Consider the following 18,478-nt stretch of genomic DNA (forward strand, 5'->3'; position numbering starts at 1 on the left):
TCTGAGGTAGAAGCCAAACTCGAACAGCTTAATGGGACTAAATGTGGGGACCCAGATAATCTTCATCCAAGAATATTAAAGGAACTGGCGCATGAAATTGCAAACCCATTAGCAAGAATTTTTAATGAATCTGTAAACTCAGGGGTTGTACTGTACGATTGGAGAATTGCTAACATAGTTCCTATTTTTAAGAAAGGGAAAAAAAGTGATCCGAGTAACTATAGGCCTGTTAGTTTGACATCTGTAGTATGCAAGGTCTTGGAAAAAATTTTGAAGGAGAAAGTAGTTAAGGACATTGAGGTCAATGGTAACTGGGACAAAATACAACATGGTTTTACAAAAGGTAGATTGTGCCAAACCAACCTGATCTCCTTCTTTGAGAAAGTAACAGATTTTTTAGACAAAGGAAACGCAGTGGATCTAATTTACTTCGATTTCAGTAAGGCATTTGATATGGTTCCACATGGGGAATTAGCAGCTAAATTGGAAAAGATGGGGATCAATATGAAAATTGAAAGGTGGATAAGGAACTGGTTAAAGGGGAGACTACAATGGGTCATACTGAAAGGTGAACTGTCAGGCTGGAAGGAGGTTACTAGTGGAGTTCCTCAGGGATCGGTTTTGGGACCAATCTTATTTAATCTTTTTATTACTGACCTTGGCACAAAAAGTGGGAATGTGCTAATAAAGTTTGCGGATGACACAAAGCTGGGAGGTATTGCTAATACAGAGAAGGACCGGGATATCATACAGGAAGATCTGGATGACCTTGTAAACTGGAGTAATAGTAATAGGATGAAATTTAATAGTGAAAAGCGCAAGGTCACGCATTTAGGGATTAATAAGAATTTTGGTTATAAATTGGGGACAAATCAGTTGGAAGTAACAGAGGAGGAGAAGGACCTCGGAGTATTGATCGATCACAGGATGACTATGAGCCGCCAACGTGATATGGCCATTAAAAAAGCTAATGCGGTCTTGGGATGCATCGGGCGAGGTATTTCCAGTAAAGATAAGGAGGTGTTAGTACCGTTATACAAGGCACTGGTGAGACCTCACCTGGAATATTGTATGCAGTTCTGGTCTCCCATGTTTAAGAAGGATGAATTCAAACTGGAACAGGTACAGAGAAGGGCTACTAGGATGATCGGAGGAATGGAAAACCTGTCTTATGAAAAGAGACTCAAAGAGCTTGGCTTGTTTAGGCTAACCAAAAGAAGGTTGAGGGGTTATATGATTGCTCTTTATAAATATATCAGAGGGATAAATATCAGGGAGGGAGAGGAATTATTTAAGCTTAGTACCAATGTGGACACAAGAACAAATGGATATAAACTGGACATTAGGAAGTTTAGACTTGAAATTAGATGAAGGTTTCTAACCATCAGAGGAATGAAGTTCTGGAACAGCCTTCCAAAGGGAGTAGTCGGGGCAAAAGACATATCTGGCTTCAAAACTAAGCTTGATAAGTTTATGGAGGGTATGGTATGATGGGATAGCCTAATTTTGGCAATTAATTGATCTTTGATTATTAGCAGGTAAATATGCCCAATGGTCTGTGATGGGATGGTAGATGGGGTGGGATCTGAGTTACTACAGAGAATTCTTTCCTGGGTGCTGGCTGGTGAGTCTTGTCCACATGCTCAGGGTTTAACTGATGGCCATATTTGGGGTCAGGAAGGAATTTTCCTCCAGGGCAGATTGGCAGAGGCCCTGGAGGTTTTTCGCCTTCCTCTGCAGCGTGGATTCTCTGCACCTTGAGGTCTTTAAACCACGATTTGAGGACTTCAATAACTCAGACAAAGGTTAGGGGTTGGTTACAGGAGTGAGTGGGTGAGATTCTGTGGCCTGCGTTGTGCAGGAGGTCAGACTAGATGATCACAATGGTCCCTTCTGACCTTAAAGTCTATGAGTCTGAGGGATTGTAGCAAATGCGGTTGTATCTTAGGCCTGGCTGTAGACAATGGATTGTGTGATGTGTTCTGAATGAAAGCTGGAGGCATGTAGGTAAGTATAGCAGTCAGCAGGTTTCCGGTATAGGGTAGTGTTTATGTGACCATCACTTATTTGCACTGTAGTGTCCAGGAAGTGGATCTCTTGCACTTCAATCTCCCTGGACACTTAACAACAGACTTAAAAGTGGCTATTCTTCAACAAAAAAAATTTCAAAAACAGACTTCAGCGAGAAACTGCAGAACTGGAATTAATTTGCAAACTTGACACCATCAAATTAGGCCTGAATAAAGACTGGGAGTGGCTGGGTCATTACAAAAATTAATTTTCCCTCTTTTGATATTCACCGATTCTTGTCAACTGTTGGGAATGGGCCACTGTCACAACCCAATGGCCCCCTTCCTCAGGGAGTCCCCGGGGAACGCAGATCAGCATTGTATGTGGTGAACGCTGTTGCAAGCATCGCAAAGCATTTTGGGGAGGGTCAAAGTTGTGTGAGTGGGGAATAAAAGATTCCTTTACAGGAGTACGAGAGGCCAAGAGAGGGGAGGGACAGAAAGAAGAAGGGCACGCCCTGCTAGGCCCAAAGATAAAACACTCAAGGCCACAGCACACATCTGACTCTCAGCTGCCGGCCAAGAATGAGGGGAGCCCGGAATGAAATAGACACAGACCTGCAGATCCAGCCCATAACAAGCGAGGGCCAGCACAGAGGAAAACAAAGAGAACAACAGAGTCTAGCCAGTGTGTTTTGGGGAAAAATCGAGGAGACCACAGAAAGCTGGTTTGAACTGGCACAAAAAGCACCAGGAACAGAGGTCGTGGAATGGAACACCCCCAAAGGAGCCCAGGACTTAAAACCCTCCTGAGAGCTGGAGCAATTGAGAGAGCACAGCAGATTCTTCGACTCCCTGGGCCCAGGACAGCACTCCCGTCCATCCTCCCCCCACCCTTTCTTCTTACGTTACACCAAAGCCTGGTCATCTTTGGGGCAGTGCGTGTGTGAGCATGAAACTGGTTAGGGCTTGGAGCTCTAATGCTTTCTTTCTTCCCCTGAGTGACGTGGGAGCGTTCCCAGCACTCTCTGCTGTGATTTTATTATTTTATCAATAAAGCTTTAAAATCTAGACACTTGATGTGTTTCGTCATCTCCTCCCCAAATGATCCTGCGGCATCAGCCTGATCACCTGATGCTCCAGGCAGATTGGTAACAAAAATCTCACAATTTTGGTGGAGAATTGCAGAGGCGGGGAACCCTGTGGCACACCTCGTCCGCCATTGGTATTTCATGTTTGCTCTGTCCGGCACTGTTGGTATTACATATTGAGAATTTTCTGATTAAAGGTGTGCCCACTCTCAGCCGTAGTAGGTCTGAGAACCAGAGAGGGGTTTAGCATTCCTCTCTCCACCCCAGTTGGTGGGGATAGGGTGCAGGTGGGTACACTCCCGGTTTTAGAAGTCTGGGTAATAGGAGGGGAAGACTCAAGGAGTCTCGCTCCACACATATAATTTTCGGTGCATACACCCCCACTCCTAGCAGCGTAGGGATATTAAAGAAGGTTTATATTAGAAATGAAAGTGATTCCCCATAATTGCTCCCCCATAATTTAAATCTCATAGCATTACCAAGTAAAAGATCTCTTGGATTTATTGTTAACTTACAAGCTACTGTCTGTGTAAAACTTGTAAGCCATTGATTGCATCTGTTCTCAGAAAGATACTTTATTGCTATGTAAAACTTGCAAACAGTCAATTGACTCTGTTCTCTAATCATGCTCTGTAATTGATACTTTGTAAACAAAGGCGGTAAGCCATTAATTAACTCTCCACTCAAAATGATATATTGTAACGGCAACTGCTCTTAGAGGCAGCACAGAAAAAAACCCCTCCCTCTATAATCAAAGGGCAGGGAGTCTCACATAAATTAGTAACATCCCGAAAGTGGTGGAGACAGTAAAATAAATGTGATTAAAAGAAGGAATGTATGTGAATGAATGCTTGGTTTACATGAATGATCAGGGAGGTGTCAGCCTAGGAATGCAGAATCCATCGGCCGAAGAAGGCGTCAAGTGGGAACAACCAGATGACCCCCAGAGGGCAAACTGGAATCCACCCCACCATCTCAAAGGATGAGAAAAACCAACATCTGACAGCACGGAGCCATCAGGAATGTGTCACCTGCTGATTGATTCAGCAACAGCAGGATGAAGCAATTCCCACAGGAATAAATTCCTATAAAAATGGACTCTAAAGACTAAGGATTCTGAGTCCCGGGTTCTGCTACCACCCTCCAGGAGCATCAGGTGCGCAATATTCTGTCACAAGCAACTTCCAGGCTGGTAACCATAACTGATTAATGCAGAATCTATGTGAGTGTTCATGTGAATGAATGAATGTAACAACTGTCTGTTGTATTTGCAATAAACGTGGCATTTTGCCTTATCCTTCTTATAAGATCCTGTTGGTATTATTTTATTAGTGTAACATAATTGGTGGAGAATTGCGAAAGGGGGAATATTGGTAAAGTACCTCAGTTATTGTAAATATTGGTGTGCACCAAGTAAACTTGGCACAAAACAATCTGGTTAACCAAACCTGCTGGCCTCCAGACAGGTAGCAGGAAAATAACAAATATAAGCTACGATTTCAGAATCTAGGCTGTGTCACTCACTGAATGGTGTCAGGGGGGACAGGAAAGTTTGAACAAGCTTTTAAAAATGTTCAAGAGAAGGTGCATAAACCCTCGGTCATAGCATGACTGAGGATAAGAGGAGAACTTAGGGTTTCTCACTCTGCCCCTAGGAGGGGTTTTTATGTTTGTTGTACGAACTCTCGGTGGTAGAAGCCTGAGCAATACAGAGGGAAGCTTAGCATCTCTCCCTCTGGCCCAGAGTGGGTTAAAATCATAAGCACTGGCACGAGCAAACATAAGATCCAGATCCTGTTCTGTTAAACCAATCTCTGAAGTATATAGGAGTTTGGGCAGTGTAGTATTGTGTGTGTAATATTGTGGTCATTTCACAATTTTGAAAAATGTTTAAGGAAAGGGACCAGGAAAGGTGGGGGCTAGCTAAGGAGCCCACCCTCCTTGCTAAATTGGTAGTGGAACAAAGCTTTGGTAGTGGAACAAAGCTTGTGCCCATAGAAAGGAAAGGTTCATTGGAAAAAGCAGGATCAGGCCCAGACAAACAGGCAGGAAACAGATAAAGAGATTGGAAAACAGGTTGGGAACCCTGAGGGGCATAGTGGCAGGAGTAAGGAAAAGAGTAAGTACAGGCATGGGGATTTCAGATGCTGGGACAATACTTGGAATGGTGAAATCTGAGTTGAAGGTGTCATTTTGGGAGATAAGAAAGTGAGTTAAGGAAAGAGTGAGAAGTTAACTCTACAGAGGCTGGAGGGAATTAAGCAGTTGAACTTTGTAAAAATGTTAACAAAGGAAAGTGTTAATAGAAAAAGAATTCTTGGTTTCTTTGCAGCCATTCTGAAGGAAATAAGCCAGAGAGAAAGACAATCTGCTTTGAATCATTTGACTGAACAATTTAGTCAAATTTGCTAAAAGAACATAGGGGAGGTTCTATTGGAACTTAACTGCCCCAAATATAATGTATAGCAAATGTAATCTATGTACAGCTGTGTAAAAATTAAAGCAGTGTAAGGGATGTTAAGCGGAAGAGTGTTTGTATCTCTCTGTGTGTGTACAGATATATTGTGTAAATGTGTGAAGTGTTAGGGACCTAGGCCAACACTCCTGCTTTGTCAAATCCTGTTTTGTAGGTTTAAGATAAATTAGTTTTGTTTTGAATAATGCCACTAAAAATCCATTTGACTCTTTAATTCAAAGTTGCAAAACTGACAGACCTTTTTGCCAGACACAGGTAATCAGTGTTGGTTGGCTTTGGAATTTGGTATTTAACCCTTAAGGGGTAACTTGATTCTTTACAAAATTTAAAATGTTTTTAAATAAAGACCAAGTCATGGCTGCAGCAGGGCAGTCAAAATCAGGAGAATAGGGAAAGACTGTGGATTCTTGTTTGTTTTTTTGTAACAAAATAGCAGATGAGAGCTGTAGTAAAAGAATAAGAAATTTAAAACAAAAACAAAAAGACAGTGCCCCTCTGAAGCAACAGCAGGGGTGAGGTGCACAAAATAAAAAGAAGCAATGTTAGAAACACTGAGCCTTAAGATGGCTCTGTGTAATCAGACTGTCACTTTGATAAGGGTAAATGAAAACTCTGTAAGAACAAAAGAAACAGTTACACTTTATGTAAAAAAAAAATTGATATGTATAGAAGTTAAACTATAGTAGGAAGGAGCATTTTCCCCAGGACATGTGCAGTGTATATTATAGAAGGGGTGAAAGAAATGTAAACGAAACTTGCTACTCAATTAAAATTCTATTAGGGCTCCAAAGGAGCCACAATAGATTGTGTTTTCTTTTTCAGATCTGTCTGTTTTGGAAGCAAGAGTTAAAAGTAATCAAAACTCTGGTGGAAGTTGTATTCCTTTTAAGACAAGAGTCTCTGAGCTGCTGATGGCTTTGAATCCAATAGCCAAGCTTAGGTAATTTGCATTAACACATCTGATTGATGAAGGAAACAACTGCCAGCACAAAGAAACTGAAAATAAAGGACATTCCTGGTCAGCAAACAAATTGTCTAAATAAAAGGCATGGTATAATACCTTTAATAGATTTAATGCTAATGTTATTGTTAATATTAAACATTAGGATAAATGTAATGTTAATAAGTACCCTGTAACAAGTATAGTGTGTATGATTTTTGGAAAAATCCTTTAAAGGTAATATGGTAATGATGCTCCTCAGCTATTACCTGTGAGTAAACTTAAAGCTTAACACAGCAGGAAAAACATTATAAACTTGGTCTGCGGTATAAGAAAAACTGTGGTATACCACCTAATGGATTTAGTGACTGAACAGTAAAATAATTTCCCCATAACTCTTAAAAGATACAAGCCATTAAAATCTGGCCTGCCTATAGAATAAAAACACAGGAAAATATGGAGGTAATTCCTCTTGTTTTGTCTGAAATCAACAAGGGTATTTGTAAAAGAAAGGAATATTTTAAGCAATAATCAATGCCACCCCAAAGGGGGTAGAAAAATGTTATTTTTGTCTTTCAGAAAATCAGAAAAAGCTGATACCAGCTACAGGACAACCTAATACAGAAATAAATGAAAGTGACTGAAAGATCTTAAGAGTTGTACTAAGGGATTATGACGTGATGTTCGGGAAACAGAAGGGTGTAGCTACGGATCTGGGAGTCCTGCAGTTGTGGGCGATGGCATCAGCGATGGGTTCAAGGCCGGACATACGGGCTGTAGGGAGTGCGGACATGGAAATCCAGCTGCCCAGTTAGCTGGTGCCATGGGAGGCAGGTGAACCTGATGCCCAAGCCACGGGGGAGGCAGCAAAGAGGGACAGGACCCTGCTACCTCTTTCCAAGGGTGTGTGTGAAAACCTCTCCTGGTGGGAGAGGGCTCTCACCAAGGTGGGATACAATCCCTGGGGTTCTGTGGCAGAGCTCCAGAAAAGAGTGTTGACTTAGCAGGATTTGTTAGACCTGTATGCCAAGGATGAAAAGCTGAAGGGTAAAAACCTAGGGGCAATTGTGGGATTAATTTGGACTGCGGCACCCATGTGGTATCAGACATTGTTGGGACAGAAAAAGGAGTTGGGGAGAAGGGAGGAGGTGTTTACCCGACAGTCGATGGAAATTGAGCAACTGAAAGCGCAAATTACTAACCAGGCTGCAACCCAAGCCTATGCCCAGGACAAGTTGCAGGCCCTGAGACAGGACTTCCAGGCGGAAAAGGAGAAATGCACCCACCTGGAAGCGCTGGCTAAGCAAGTACCGGTCCTTCAGGGACTCGTAAAAAATTTGACCATTTGTGCTCAGCATACGCCACAACAGCAGTGTGCTTGTCATGAAAAGGAAATTAAACAGTTAAAATGCCAATTGGGCATGCATTCTGTCCAGGTGGCAGCCATTATAGCAGGTGAAGGGGGAAAAGGTTCAATGTACGGCACCCCCTCCCCCAACTACATGGAAAAGCACCCTGTGGGGTGATTACAGAAAGAAAAGGGACCAGGAGGGGTGGGGGCTAGTTAAGGAGCCCACCCACCTTGCTAAATTGGTAGCGGAACAAAGCCTCTGCCCATGGAAAGGGACAATGCAGCAAGAGAAAAAGGATCGGGCCCAGACAAGCAGGCAGGCAACAGATAAAGAAATGGGTTGAAAACCTTAAAAGCATAGTGGCAGAAGTGAAGGACGCAATAAGTGCAGACATGGGGAATTTAAATCCCTGAAATAGTACTTAAACATGGTAAAATTTGAGTTGATTAAGGTGTCATTTTGTGAGATAAGCAAGTGATTTAAGGAAAGAGAGTGAGAAGTTAACTCTGGAGAGAATTAATCAGTTGAACGCTGTAAAGGTGTTAAAGAAGACAACAATTCTTGGTTTCTTTGCAGTTATTCTGAAGGAAAATGGGCCCTTTTCCAAAGAATGTCTGTAAATAATCCAGGCAAAGAGGTTATTTAAGTGAAATCATTTGACTATGAACAAATTAGTCCCATTTGCTAAAAGAACACTCCTGGTGTGTATAATCTTTGTTTTGTAGGTTTGAGATAAATTGGTGTTGTTTTAAATAATACCACTAAAATCCATTTGAATCTTCCATTCAAAGTTGCAAAACCAAAAAACATTTTTGCCAGACATAGGTAACTAGTGTTGTTTAACTTTGGTATTTAGCATTTAACCCTTAAAGTAATTCAATGCTCTACAAAATTTAAACTGTTTTAAGTAAAAACCAAAGTCGTGGCTGCAGCAGGGCAATCAAAGCCAGGAGAATGGGAAAAGATTTTAAATCTGTTTTTTTGGGAACAAAATAGCAGATAAGAGCTGTAGTAAAAGAGACAAAGACCGTGCCCCACACTGAGCCTTCAGGTGGCTCTGTGTAATCAAACTGTCACTTTGCCAAAAAGGAGCCCCAATAGGTTGTGTTTTCCTTTTTAAATCAGTGTGTGTTTTGGAAGCAAGAAGTTAAAAGTAATCAAAACTCGGGTGAAAGCTGATTGTGTCCCTTGTAAGACAGAGTCTCTGAGCTGCTGATGGCTTTGGATCCAAATGCAAGCCAGAAAGCATCTGCGTTAATGCAAAATACCATGACCTGATAAAGGTAAAAGCCATTGCAATCTGGCCAGCCTATAAAACAAACACAGGAAAATATGGGGCTAATGCCTCTGTTTTGCCTGCAATCAGCAAGGGTATTTATAAAGAAAGGAATATTTTAAGCAATAATCTGCCATCCCCAAAGGGGTAGAAATATGTTCTTTTTGTCTTTCAGAAAATCAGGAAAAGCTGATACCAGCTGAAGGGCAACCCAGAATACCATGAATCCACTGTCACAATAGAAATTGTGTTGTGTGTTCCATGTTTTGTTTTGTGTTTGTCTGGTTGCTAGCACTGTTGTCTACCAAATGCTGCAGGGAAACCTCCCCAGGCAGCAGACAACATATTGGGAGAAACTGGTTTTGGAGCAGGGATTATACATACTGTAGATCTGGAGGTAATTAAGAATAAATTAAGCTCTCTGTCCCAGCTATAGGACAGCCTAATACAAAAACAAATGAAAAACCATACTGCTGTAGCTATGGGATGTACTGAAATGCAGATACTGTATTTTCCGGCGTATAAGACGACTGGGTGTATAAGACGACCCCCAACTTTTCCAGTTAAAATATAGAGTTTGGGATATACTCGCCGTATAAGACTACCCCTCTTCCAACACACACCAAAAAAAAATTAAAAAAACATCAGATTTGATTTCAATATGGTAATTTTAATTCAAATGCTTATGACATGCAGGTACTTAGCAGGAAAACGGTCACTTATAAACATAAGGCTGTTTGTCATCAAACATGTAAACATAAAACAGTGCAAGTGGATTAAACTTTTCCTAATTCACTCTAAAGCTGAAAGGAAGGATAAGACAATAAACCCATGGGAGCTGCCATGCTGTTTGTTTTCTAAGCTGTCAACCAAACTGATGATAGGAGGAAGATAACAAACAAGAGAGAGCGAGCAAGTGCCGGGCAAGTCCCTGGCGAGTTAGCAACACCCATCATAACTGCAAGCTATGGTATTTTTACAGGTTTTGCTGGCGTGACAGTTTCCCTTTAAAAGCCTTCAAAATCCTCCTGTTCGTCATCTGATATCATAAGTACATCAATGACATCTTGTGATACATTTGTAAGGCAGTCATCGTATGGATCGAATTCCGTATCAGATGGTGTGGTCTCAGCTTCGGCTTCCTCTTCACCTTGCCACAAGTAGTCGTCCTCCATACCATCTAATGAATTTGATATGCCACACTTCTTGAAAGACTTGATTACTGTTTCTGCATCAATATCATTCCAGGCTTTTATGACAAACTTGCACAAAACATCCAACTGTGGAGCACGCATGTTTCCTCCTTTTGTGAATGACTTTTTGCCGCTAACCATCCATTCATTCCACTGTTCTTGAATGCGATCTTTAAATGGCTTGTTTAGGCACACATCCAGTGGCTGTACCAACGATGTCAATCCTGCAGGAATAACTGCCGCATCTGTGTTTAGTCTTGCAAGCATTTGCTTGGTGCTGGGAGTTAAATGAGCCCTGAACATATCCCACACCAGTAGACTACATTTTTGAATAAGTCCACCTGGTCGCCTGCTCCATACATTATCAAGCCATAGCTTTACCCCTTCTTCATCCATCCAGCCTTTTTCATTCACATGTACAAAACAACCAACAGGGAACTTGAATTTCGGCATTGTTTTTCTTTTAAAAATAATCATTGGTTTCAGTTTGGCGCCATCAGCTGTGCATCCTAGTACCACTGTAAAACTGGACTTCTCATGTCCTGTTGTTTTAATTAAAATTGTTTTTTCACTTTTTTGATGGACAGTTTTATTTCCAACCATATCAAAATTCATTGGAGTTTCATCCATATTTCCAATACTACTTAACGCATAGCCATGTTTAGTGCGCTGTTGTATTACATATCGATGGAAACTATTTACTTTGCTATCAAGATCTGCAGGTAATTTTGGGGCAATTTTCATCTTTTGCCTCAGTACCATATTATGCCTTCCCATGAATCTAGTACACCAGGATACAGTGGCCTTAAATCTGTTGCTGTGATCTGGGTTAGATTTGGCCCACTGAAGTGCAAACAAATGTATTTTATTTCGTGTCACTACATAACCGTTTTGGCGATGCTCATTCACCATGTCTGCTACATGTTTTTCGAGTTCTGGCCAATGTGGAATGCCTCTTCTTAATGCACACTTACCCCTTGGCATACTCTTTAATGCTTTTTCATTTGCTTTCCAGTCCCGAACCATCTTTTCTGTTACTCCATATTGTCTTGCAGCAGCGCAGTTATTATGTTCCATGGCAAAGTTTACAACTTTAAGTTTGAAACTGGCTTCATATTTCTTTCTTCTTGCTGGTGGAGCCATGATGGGGTTTTGACTGTTGGACATTTGTATACTGTACTGTATGTACTGGTGCTATACTGTATGAACAGGTACAGATACTGGTGCTGTACTGTATGTGGTACCCAGTATACAACAACCAGCCAATCACGGCAAGCGATGTACCTTACCGGCGATTAGCTGGTTGTTGTATACAAAGCCTGCTTGGATTGGTCAGCTCTCCCTGCCTGCCCAGCCCTCCCTGTCTCCAAGACTATCAGAGCGGTAGCGCAAACACACCTCTTTCACCCGTCTGGCCCGCCCTTGTATCCTATTACCTCCTTCTCTGCCTCTCAGATCTCGCACATGCGCACCTGCGCCGCTTCACTGCAGTCCTCAGGAGCGAGATCTGAGAGGCAGAGAAGGAGGTACGGTAATAGGATACAAGGGCGGGCCAGACGGGTGAAAGAGGCGTGTTTTTCTGGGCACAGCGCCGCTCTCTCTCTTTTTTCCATACCCCAGGCGTCCCGGACACCTGCAGCTTGCTCCGCCCTTCACTTACACCTTCCCGGTGAGGCGCCCCCTCACCTCGTCATCGGGCGGGGATGCGGCCGCGGCCGTTTTTGAGCTCCCCCCACCATATGCGGCGACCGCAGATTCTCCAGTCCGGCTCGGAAGTTTCAGCACCCGCCCTATAAGACGACCCCCGACTTTTGAGAAGATTTTCCTGGGTTAAAAAGTAGTCTTATACGCCAGAAAATACAGTACTTGCTTTATCCACCTTGGAACACAAAATGTTTTGGGTAATATCAGAAAACACTAAGGTTTTGATACACTTGCTAAAGGAAAAAAAAAAAAAAGGATCACTGTTTGATACTTATCAATACGAATGGATGTAGTATGCTTTTAGCATAGTAAGGCCAGACCTTTTAATTGGAGAAAACTGTTGTTAAAAATCGCACTCCAACAGGCTCTGGAGGCAAAGATATGGAAAGTTAGCTCACTCCCCATATTGCACATGGGATCCTTCTGGCTACCCCAGACCTCGAGACAGTGGGCTGGGGAGGGAGGGACGCAACTGGACACCAGAGGTTGTACCGAGTGGACTCCTCAAAAGTGGGCATGCTTGTCCTTGCCTGTTGCTCCAGAGCACTGTAGTAAAGACATTGTACTAGGATCCTGTATGTGGGATGAATTGGATAATGAGATCAAAGTACTGTATAATGGGCAATGTATATGTGTTAATTCCTGGGAAGAAGTGTTTTGGGAGGATGGAAGTGTTAACAACCAGCTAATAAACAAATGTAAATGTAATGTAAGCACTGTGTTTACCAACAATCACATTTTCTGTTTGCCACAACCAAAAAATCTCAGCTTTGCCCAGTGGAGGGAGAAGCTATGTAAAAACCCACGAAGCTGTAGAAACCGCTTTAGATAAGGAAAAGGCTAAGCATAAGGGGATTGTCATTAAAGACATCTGGGGATGGCAAATTGGAGACAAGGTAATGTTGCAAAAGTGGGTGAGTCTGTACCCGATTGTAAATCGCATTTCCCTGGTAGTGTACCAGCTTCAGCTACCAAGCAAATTGAAATGGGCGCATGCCAATCAGCCCAAAACATATGTTTCTCCCTAGATTTCTGGTCATCGCATTGTGGGCCTCCGTTGTGGACCAGCCACCTGCCTGGACTATCTGGGTTTCTATCTCTCCATGGGATTTTGAGAAGGGAGAATACCTCCAAAGGCTCTCCCTGGCTCGAGCTGCTGATGGGGCCCGAGCCACAGTGTGGCGCAAGGCTGGAGGGGAGGTGCCTTGGAGACAGTGCATGGTCTAGATAAACACAGTAGAGCCACAGCAAAATACCAGGTGGGTGGCCCCGGACCTCCCCTGGATCCCACTGGGACAAACCTGGTTCCTCCTGTGGGGGGGCCTGGAGTGGAAGTGGAATGAGAAGCCCTTTTGGCAAGCAATAGCAATTACTGATTTTGGGGTGTAATATTGTTGCTGTAACCTCTAAACCAAGCAAACATCGTCCATGACGAAAGCCAGGAAGGGCTGTAACGGGACAACTAATAATTTAGAGAGTTTTTGTATGCGTCTCTAAAACCCTCGAGAGCTGGAGCACTTCGGAGAGCACAGCAGATTCTCGGACACCCTGGGCCCAGGACAGCACTTCCGTCCATCCCTCCCGCCCCCGTCTTCTTACATTACACCCAAGCCTGGCCAGCTTTGGGGTAGTGAGTGTGTGAGTATGAAAGTAGGTTAGGACTTGGGGCTCTAATGCTTTCTAATGCGAGATAGATGCCCTCATTCTCCACCAAAACTGTGACAGATTTTCATTACCAAGCTGCCTGGAGTGACATTTGTTCCTGGTGCTTTGTGTGCCAGTTCAAACAGGCTTTCTGTGGTCTCCTCGACTTTCCCCAGAACACACTGGCTAAACTCTGTTGTTCTCTTTGTTTTCCTCTGTGCTGGCCTTCGCTTGCCTCACTTGTTATGGACTGGCTCTGCAGGCCTGTGTCTTCCATTCCAGGCCCCCCTCGTTCTTGGCTGGCAGCCGAGAGTCAGAGGTGTGCTGTGGCCTTGAGCGTTTTATCTTCAGGCCTAGCAGGAACATGGAGTTAACCCGTTCTCTACCATTCTTTCTCTCTCCCCCCTCTTGGCCTCTTGTACTCCTGTAAAGGAATCTTCCATTCCCCACTCACACCTTTGACCCTCCCCAAAATGCTTTGCGATGCTTGCAACAGCGTTAGCCACATACAATGTGGATCTGCCTTCCCCGGGGACTCCCTGAGGGAGGGGGACAGTGGGGTGTAACACCACTTCCACCTTGATTGAATTGGCCATGTTAGCACTGACCCCCCACTTGGTAAGGCAACTCCCATCTTTTCATGTGCTGTAATATTTATACCTGCCTACTGTATTTTTCACTCCATACATCTGATGAAGTGGGTTTTAGCCCACAAAAGCTTATGCCCAAATAAATTTGTTAGTCTCTAAGCTGCCACAAGGACTCCTCATTGGTTTTGTTGATACAGACTAACACGGCTACCCCTCTGAAACCCATCTACAGGCAGACAGTGGAGGAGATGTTCAGGACTAGGGGATGTGGGGGGGAGGGGAGAATAGGGGTCACGTTGCAAAGAGTAACCCAGGCTGGTGGAAGCCAGAGTGAAGCTGTTGCACTGTAAGCATGCTGCTTGTAGCAGGGCTCTGAGCCAAAGCAGCACAGCAGACACCCAGGGTTACAGGGCAGGCAGTGACAACCCTCCCTGATGTGGGTGGAATGCCAAAGCATCACAATAGGTCATTGGAGACTGCACCAAATCTTTCCATGAAACCTTCCCGTCATCCCTTTCCCACCAGACCCTCCCCGCTCACTAGAGCAACCATTTCCCAACCATTTCCTGTTCCAACTACCCCAGAGTTCCCCCAGCCCTCCATAACCTGGACTGCCTATCCAATCGTGCCCCACCAACAGCACCACAGCTCCACCCCCTTTTCCTAATTCCAAATCTCCCATTCCCCCAGCCCACCCCATGACCACTTCCCAGGAACTGCATTCCCAGTCTCCCCTTTTCCTCACCCAACCCTCCTTGATTCTCTCTAATCCTCCCCAACCCCCTCACTTCCTCCCACTACTCTCACCCTCCCTGCACCAGCTCCCTATCGTCTCCTCTCCCACTGCTCTCTGCCTTATCTCCCCCCCAAGGACTCCTAAATAGGAACTTCGCATTGTCTCTTTCAACAGATGAGCCCACCTGACTGTCACAGGCTCAACACACTTGGGAAGTTATTATAGTAACGTGCCAGCTCTGCTATAGTTAAGGTTCAACATTTCTTTCTGTTTGCTCTAAACTGCACATGCCTACTCAGATTGTCTAGAATTGTGTTGCTTATGACGGAGAAGGGAAGAGTTAGTTATGCTCCAGTAAGGCCTACCTCAATTACAAACAGTGAACCAAAGGCTGAGAACCAGAGCAGGCCTGGCCTTGGCAAAATAACATTAGGTATTGGCTGACCAAGCAAGCACATTCCTGACCAGAGAGGATGGTAGAAGAACACCCCGAGTTCCCAAGTAACCACATAAACACATTCTTGAGAGATGGTGCAAGGACACACCAACCCCCTTGTAAGATAAGGATGGGATGACAGGATAATGGATGAGGATGTTTGGTTCCAACTAGCAGGTACCAGGTGTAGGTCTGGTAACTAACCATGTCAGGAATGTGATACGTAACTGTTTCTATCAATGTATAAAAGGAGAAGTTCATAGGAGGGGCACCTTTGGCCAGCCTAGGGGGCAGTGTCCTGGCGCACTGACTGAGCTAGTACAATTGTCATAGGCATACATAGGTTAGTGTTTCTGTAGTTCCTTCACCACTGAACAGAGCCTGTGGTCTTATGAATAAGATATAGAGTTCTGCTGAATGAACATGCTGCACTGTCTGCTACTGCAGCTAACACTGAAGCTCCAAGAACAGTACTTGCGCTCCAGCAGCAACCACACACAAATGTGGGGTTATTTGATCAAGAAGTTCCTGAGATACACCCCTATCCCCAAAAGCAGCTTTTTACAAACTCACCATGCTCTTATAACATTTCCTTGCACCCACATGGGGCTCAAACTGCGGTTCTCATTGTCCCCCAACTGATCTCAGGCACTTGGTCTTTATCTCAGCTAGCACTGCCTCTTTGGGCAAGCAGTATTGAAAAAGTTTAATAACTAGAGTTTGGAATTTTAGATCAGCATGAGCCAAACTGTAAAGTCAAAGAGACTGAAATGCACATGGACACCAAGACTAAGGCTCTGTTAAGAGCCAGAGTGTTTCCAACAATCAGCTGTCACAATAATTGTTTGGCTAGAGGGGGCATGCTGTGGCCACTGAAAATAAGCTACACCCATGCATTTGAGTATGAGCCCTACCAGGGATATTTTGAAGACATGTATTGCACATCTTTCTTGGGTTCTGCCCTGATACCAACATTTCTGGGTTAAGAACAATATTTCAAAGTGCACTAAAATCCACATGCCAAATTTGGCCTGGTCTGCATGTAAAAGATTTGCCAGCATAGTTCTGTTGGTTATGGGAGGGGGGGAAAAAAAAAAATCACATCCCCAGCCAACATAGCTATGGCAACAAAAGCTCTGTGTAGACACAGTTATAGTGGCAAAAAAATCCATTAAAATAAATCAAGGAAATTAAAAGCCCATAAACTACATGAATGCAAAGTTAAGGTTGTTCAGTGCTGTCTCATGCCCTTCCAGAATGTGGATGGTGGCTAAACTTAAACCTCTGAAAACCACGTCACCCCTGTAATGCAACTTTAACTCTGCCCCACCCCTAAGCCTAAAGCAGTGGTCCCCCAACCGTTTATGGGGGGCGGGCGCTGGACGACTAGATGCCGAGGACCATGGCCGTCGGTTAAGCAGCCGCCGAAATGCCACCGTGAAGTGGCAACGTCAAGAGGCGTTGCCGCCGTTGATGGCATTTCGTCAGTAGCACTTCTTGACATTGCCGCTTCTCAGCAGCTACTTTTTCGGTAGCCAGTAGGCGGGCACCATAGCGCCCGCGGGCACCGCGTTGGGGACTCCTGGCCTAGAGCTTCAATAGCCACTGAGAATAGTTCAGGAAAGGTGGTACAAATCTTAAACTACAGAGGGAAGTAGAGGACCCTTTGTCTCTTGAAGTCTTCAGACCAAGACTGGCTGCCTTTCAGGAAGATGATTTAATCAAACACAAGGTATTCAGCAATACAATAGCAACTGGATGAAATTCTGTGGTCTGTGTTACACAGGAGGTGAGACTAGATGACCTAATAAGGACCCTCCTGTCCATCTATATATATATCTATATCTAGAGATATATATATAGAGAGAGAGAGAGAGCGCGCGCGCGCGAGCGAGCACAAGCAGGACCAAGTACTGATTTTGCCCCAGATCCCTAAGTGGCCCCCTCAAGGATTGAACTCACACCCCTGGGTTTAGTAGGCCAATGCTCAAACCACTGAGCTATCCCTCCCCCCCAAAATCTATCAATCTACAATAGATACAAGGAAGGACTGGGAGAACATATTATCTGTGTTGTGCTCCACAGAGTTGAACACCAGTATTTATCTGCATGCATTCCAGCTGTGTGCACTGTTTCAGCTGTAGCTGTAATTAAAAGAGGGATTAGTTGGATCCCTTGGCAGAGCTGTGACTGATATGAAGAGAGGTGCATGTGACTCTTGACATACCAAGTTTGCCTCATTTCAGTGCTGACTATTGTAGGTTGTGTCAGTAAAGGCACACAAGCTATGTTCTTGCCATGGTGATTGTCAGCAGTCTGGTACCATACATGTTAACTGTCATCAGGGCTTAGTGAGGAGTAAGTGAAGGCAATGACTCAGAAGGAATCCTGAGTGCAAGGGCAAAGGGGTGGTAACATTTTGCTAGTCTGAGATGCTTTGTGCGCAGTAGGCTCAGTGTTTAACTGTAGCCCGGGGTAGGTAGCTTCTGTCTGCTACAATGAAAATGAACCCAAGTTTTCCCTTAGCAAAGAGAAGATGTTAGACTTTGTGCTATCCTGTCATGTGCTCTGTTCCCAAAGTGTTCTGTAGCTGGGAGGGCAGAGCGTTAGCATGTGTGTTACTGGCACGTTGCTGAAACAGAGCAGAGCGGAGGTTGCATTGTAGGGGTAACTCTTCATTTCCCCTTCTAATAACCAAGGGGACAGGAATCCTTACCCATAGACGTCACGTTCTCATAATTCTCCTGCATGACGTCTCTGTAGAGGGCTCTCTGAGCAGGGTCCAGCAGAGCCCACTCCTCCTTGGTGAAATACACAGCCACCTCCTCGAAGGTCACCAGCCCCTGAAAGAGCAAGAACCCCCCACTCAGTACCTGCTGCCCCAGAGACAGCCCCCTAGTCACGGGGGGTGAGGGGGGGACCAGGGCCAGGAAAATGGAAGTTCTGGGAGGTACAGTCACTGTAGTCCCACCCCCAGGAGGTATCAGGGTGAGGAGAGAAAGAGAGAGCCCCTTGTTCCTCCCATCAGACA

At 44.3% G+C, this 18,478-nt stretch overlaps 1 protein-coding gene across 5 annotated transcripts in view; it reads right to left on the bottom strand.

Annotated features, from left to right (window-relative positions):
* Nucleotides 1-18,478, bottom strand: part of LOC117880273 (zinc finger protein 773-like) — a 46,159-nt gene that overhangs the window by 18,286 nt on the left and 9,395 nt on the right. For all 5 annotated transcript variants that reach the window (XM_034776289.1, XM_034776288.1, XM_034776287.1 and 2 more), the window contains exon 3: nt 18,164-18,290. In XM_034776289.1, coding sequence (XP_034632180.1) covers nt 18,164-18,290 — 127 coding nt within the window. The remainder of the gene's footprint in view (nt 1-18,163; nt 18,291-18,478) is intronic.

Source organism: Trachemys scripta, chromosome 7 (assembly GCF_013100865.1).
Source record: "Trachemys scripta elegans isolate TJP31775 chromosome 7, CAS_Tse_1.0, whole genome shotgun sequence".
NCBI classification, from domain to species: domain Eukaryota; kingdom Metazoa; phylum Chordata; order Testudines; family Emydidae; genus Trachemys; species Trachemys scripta.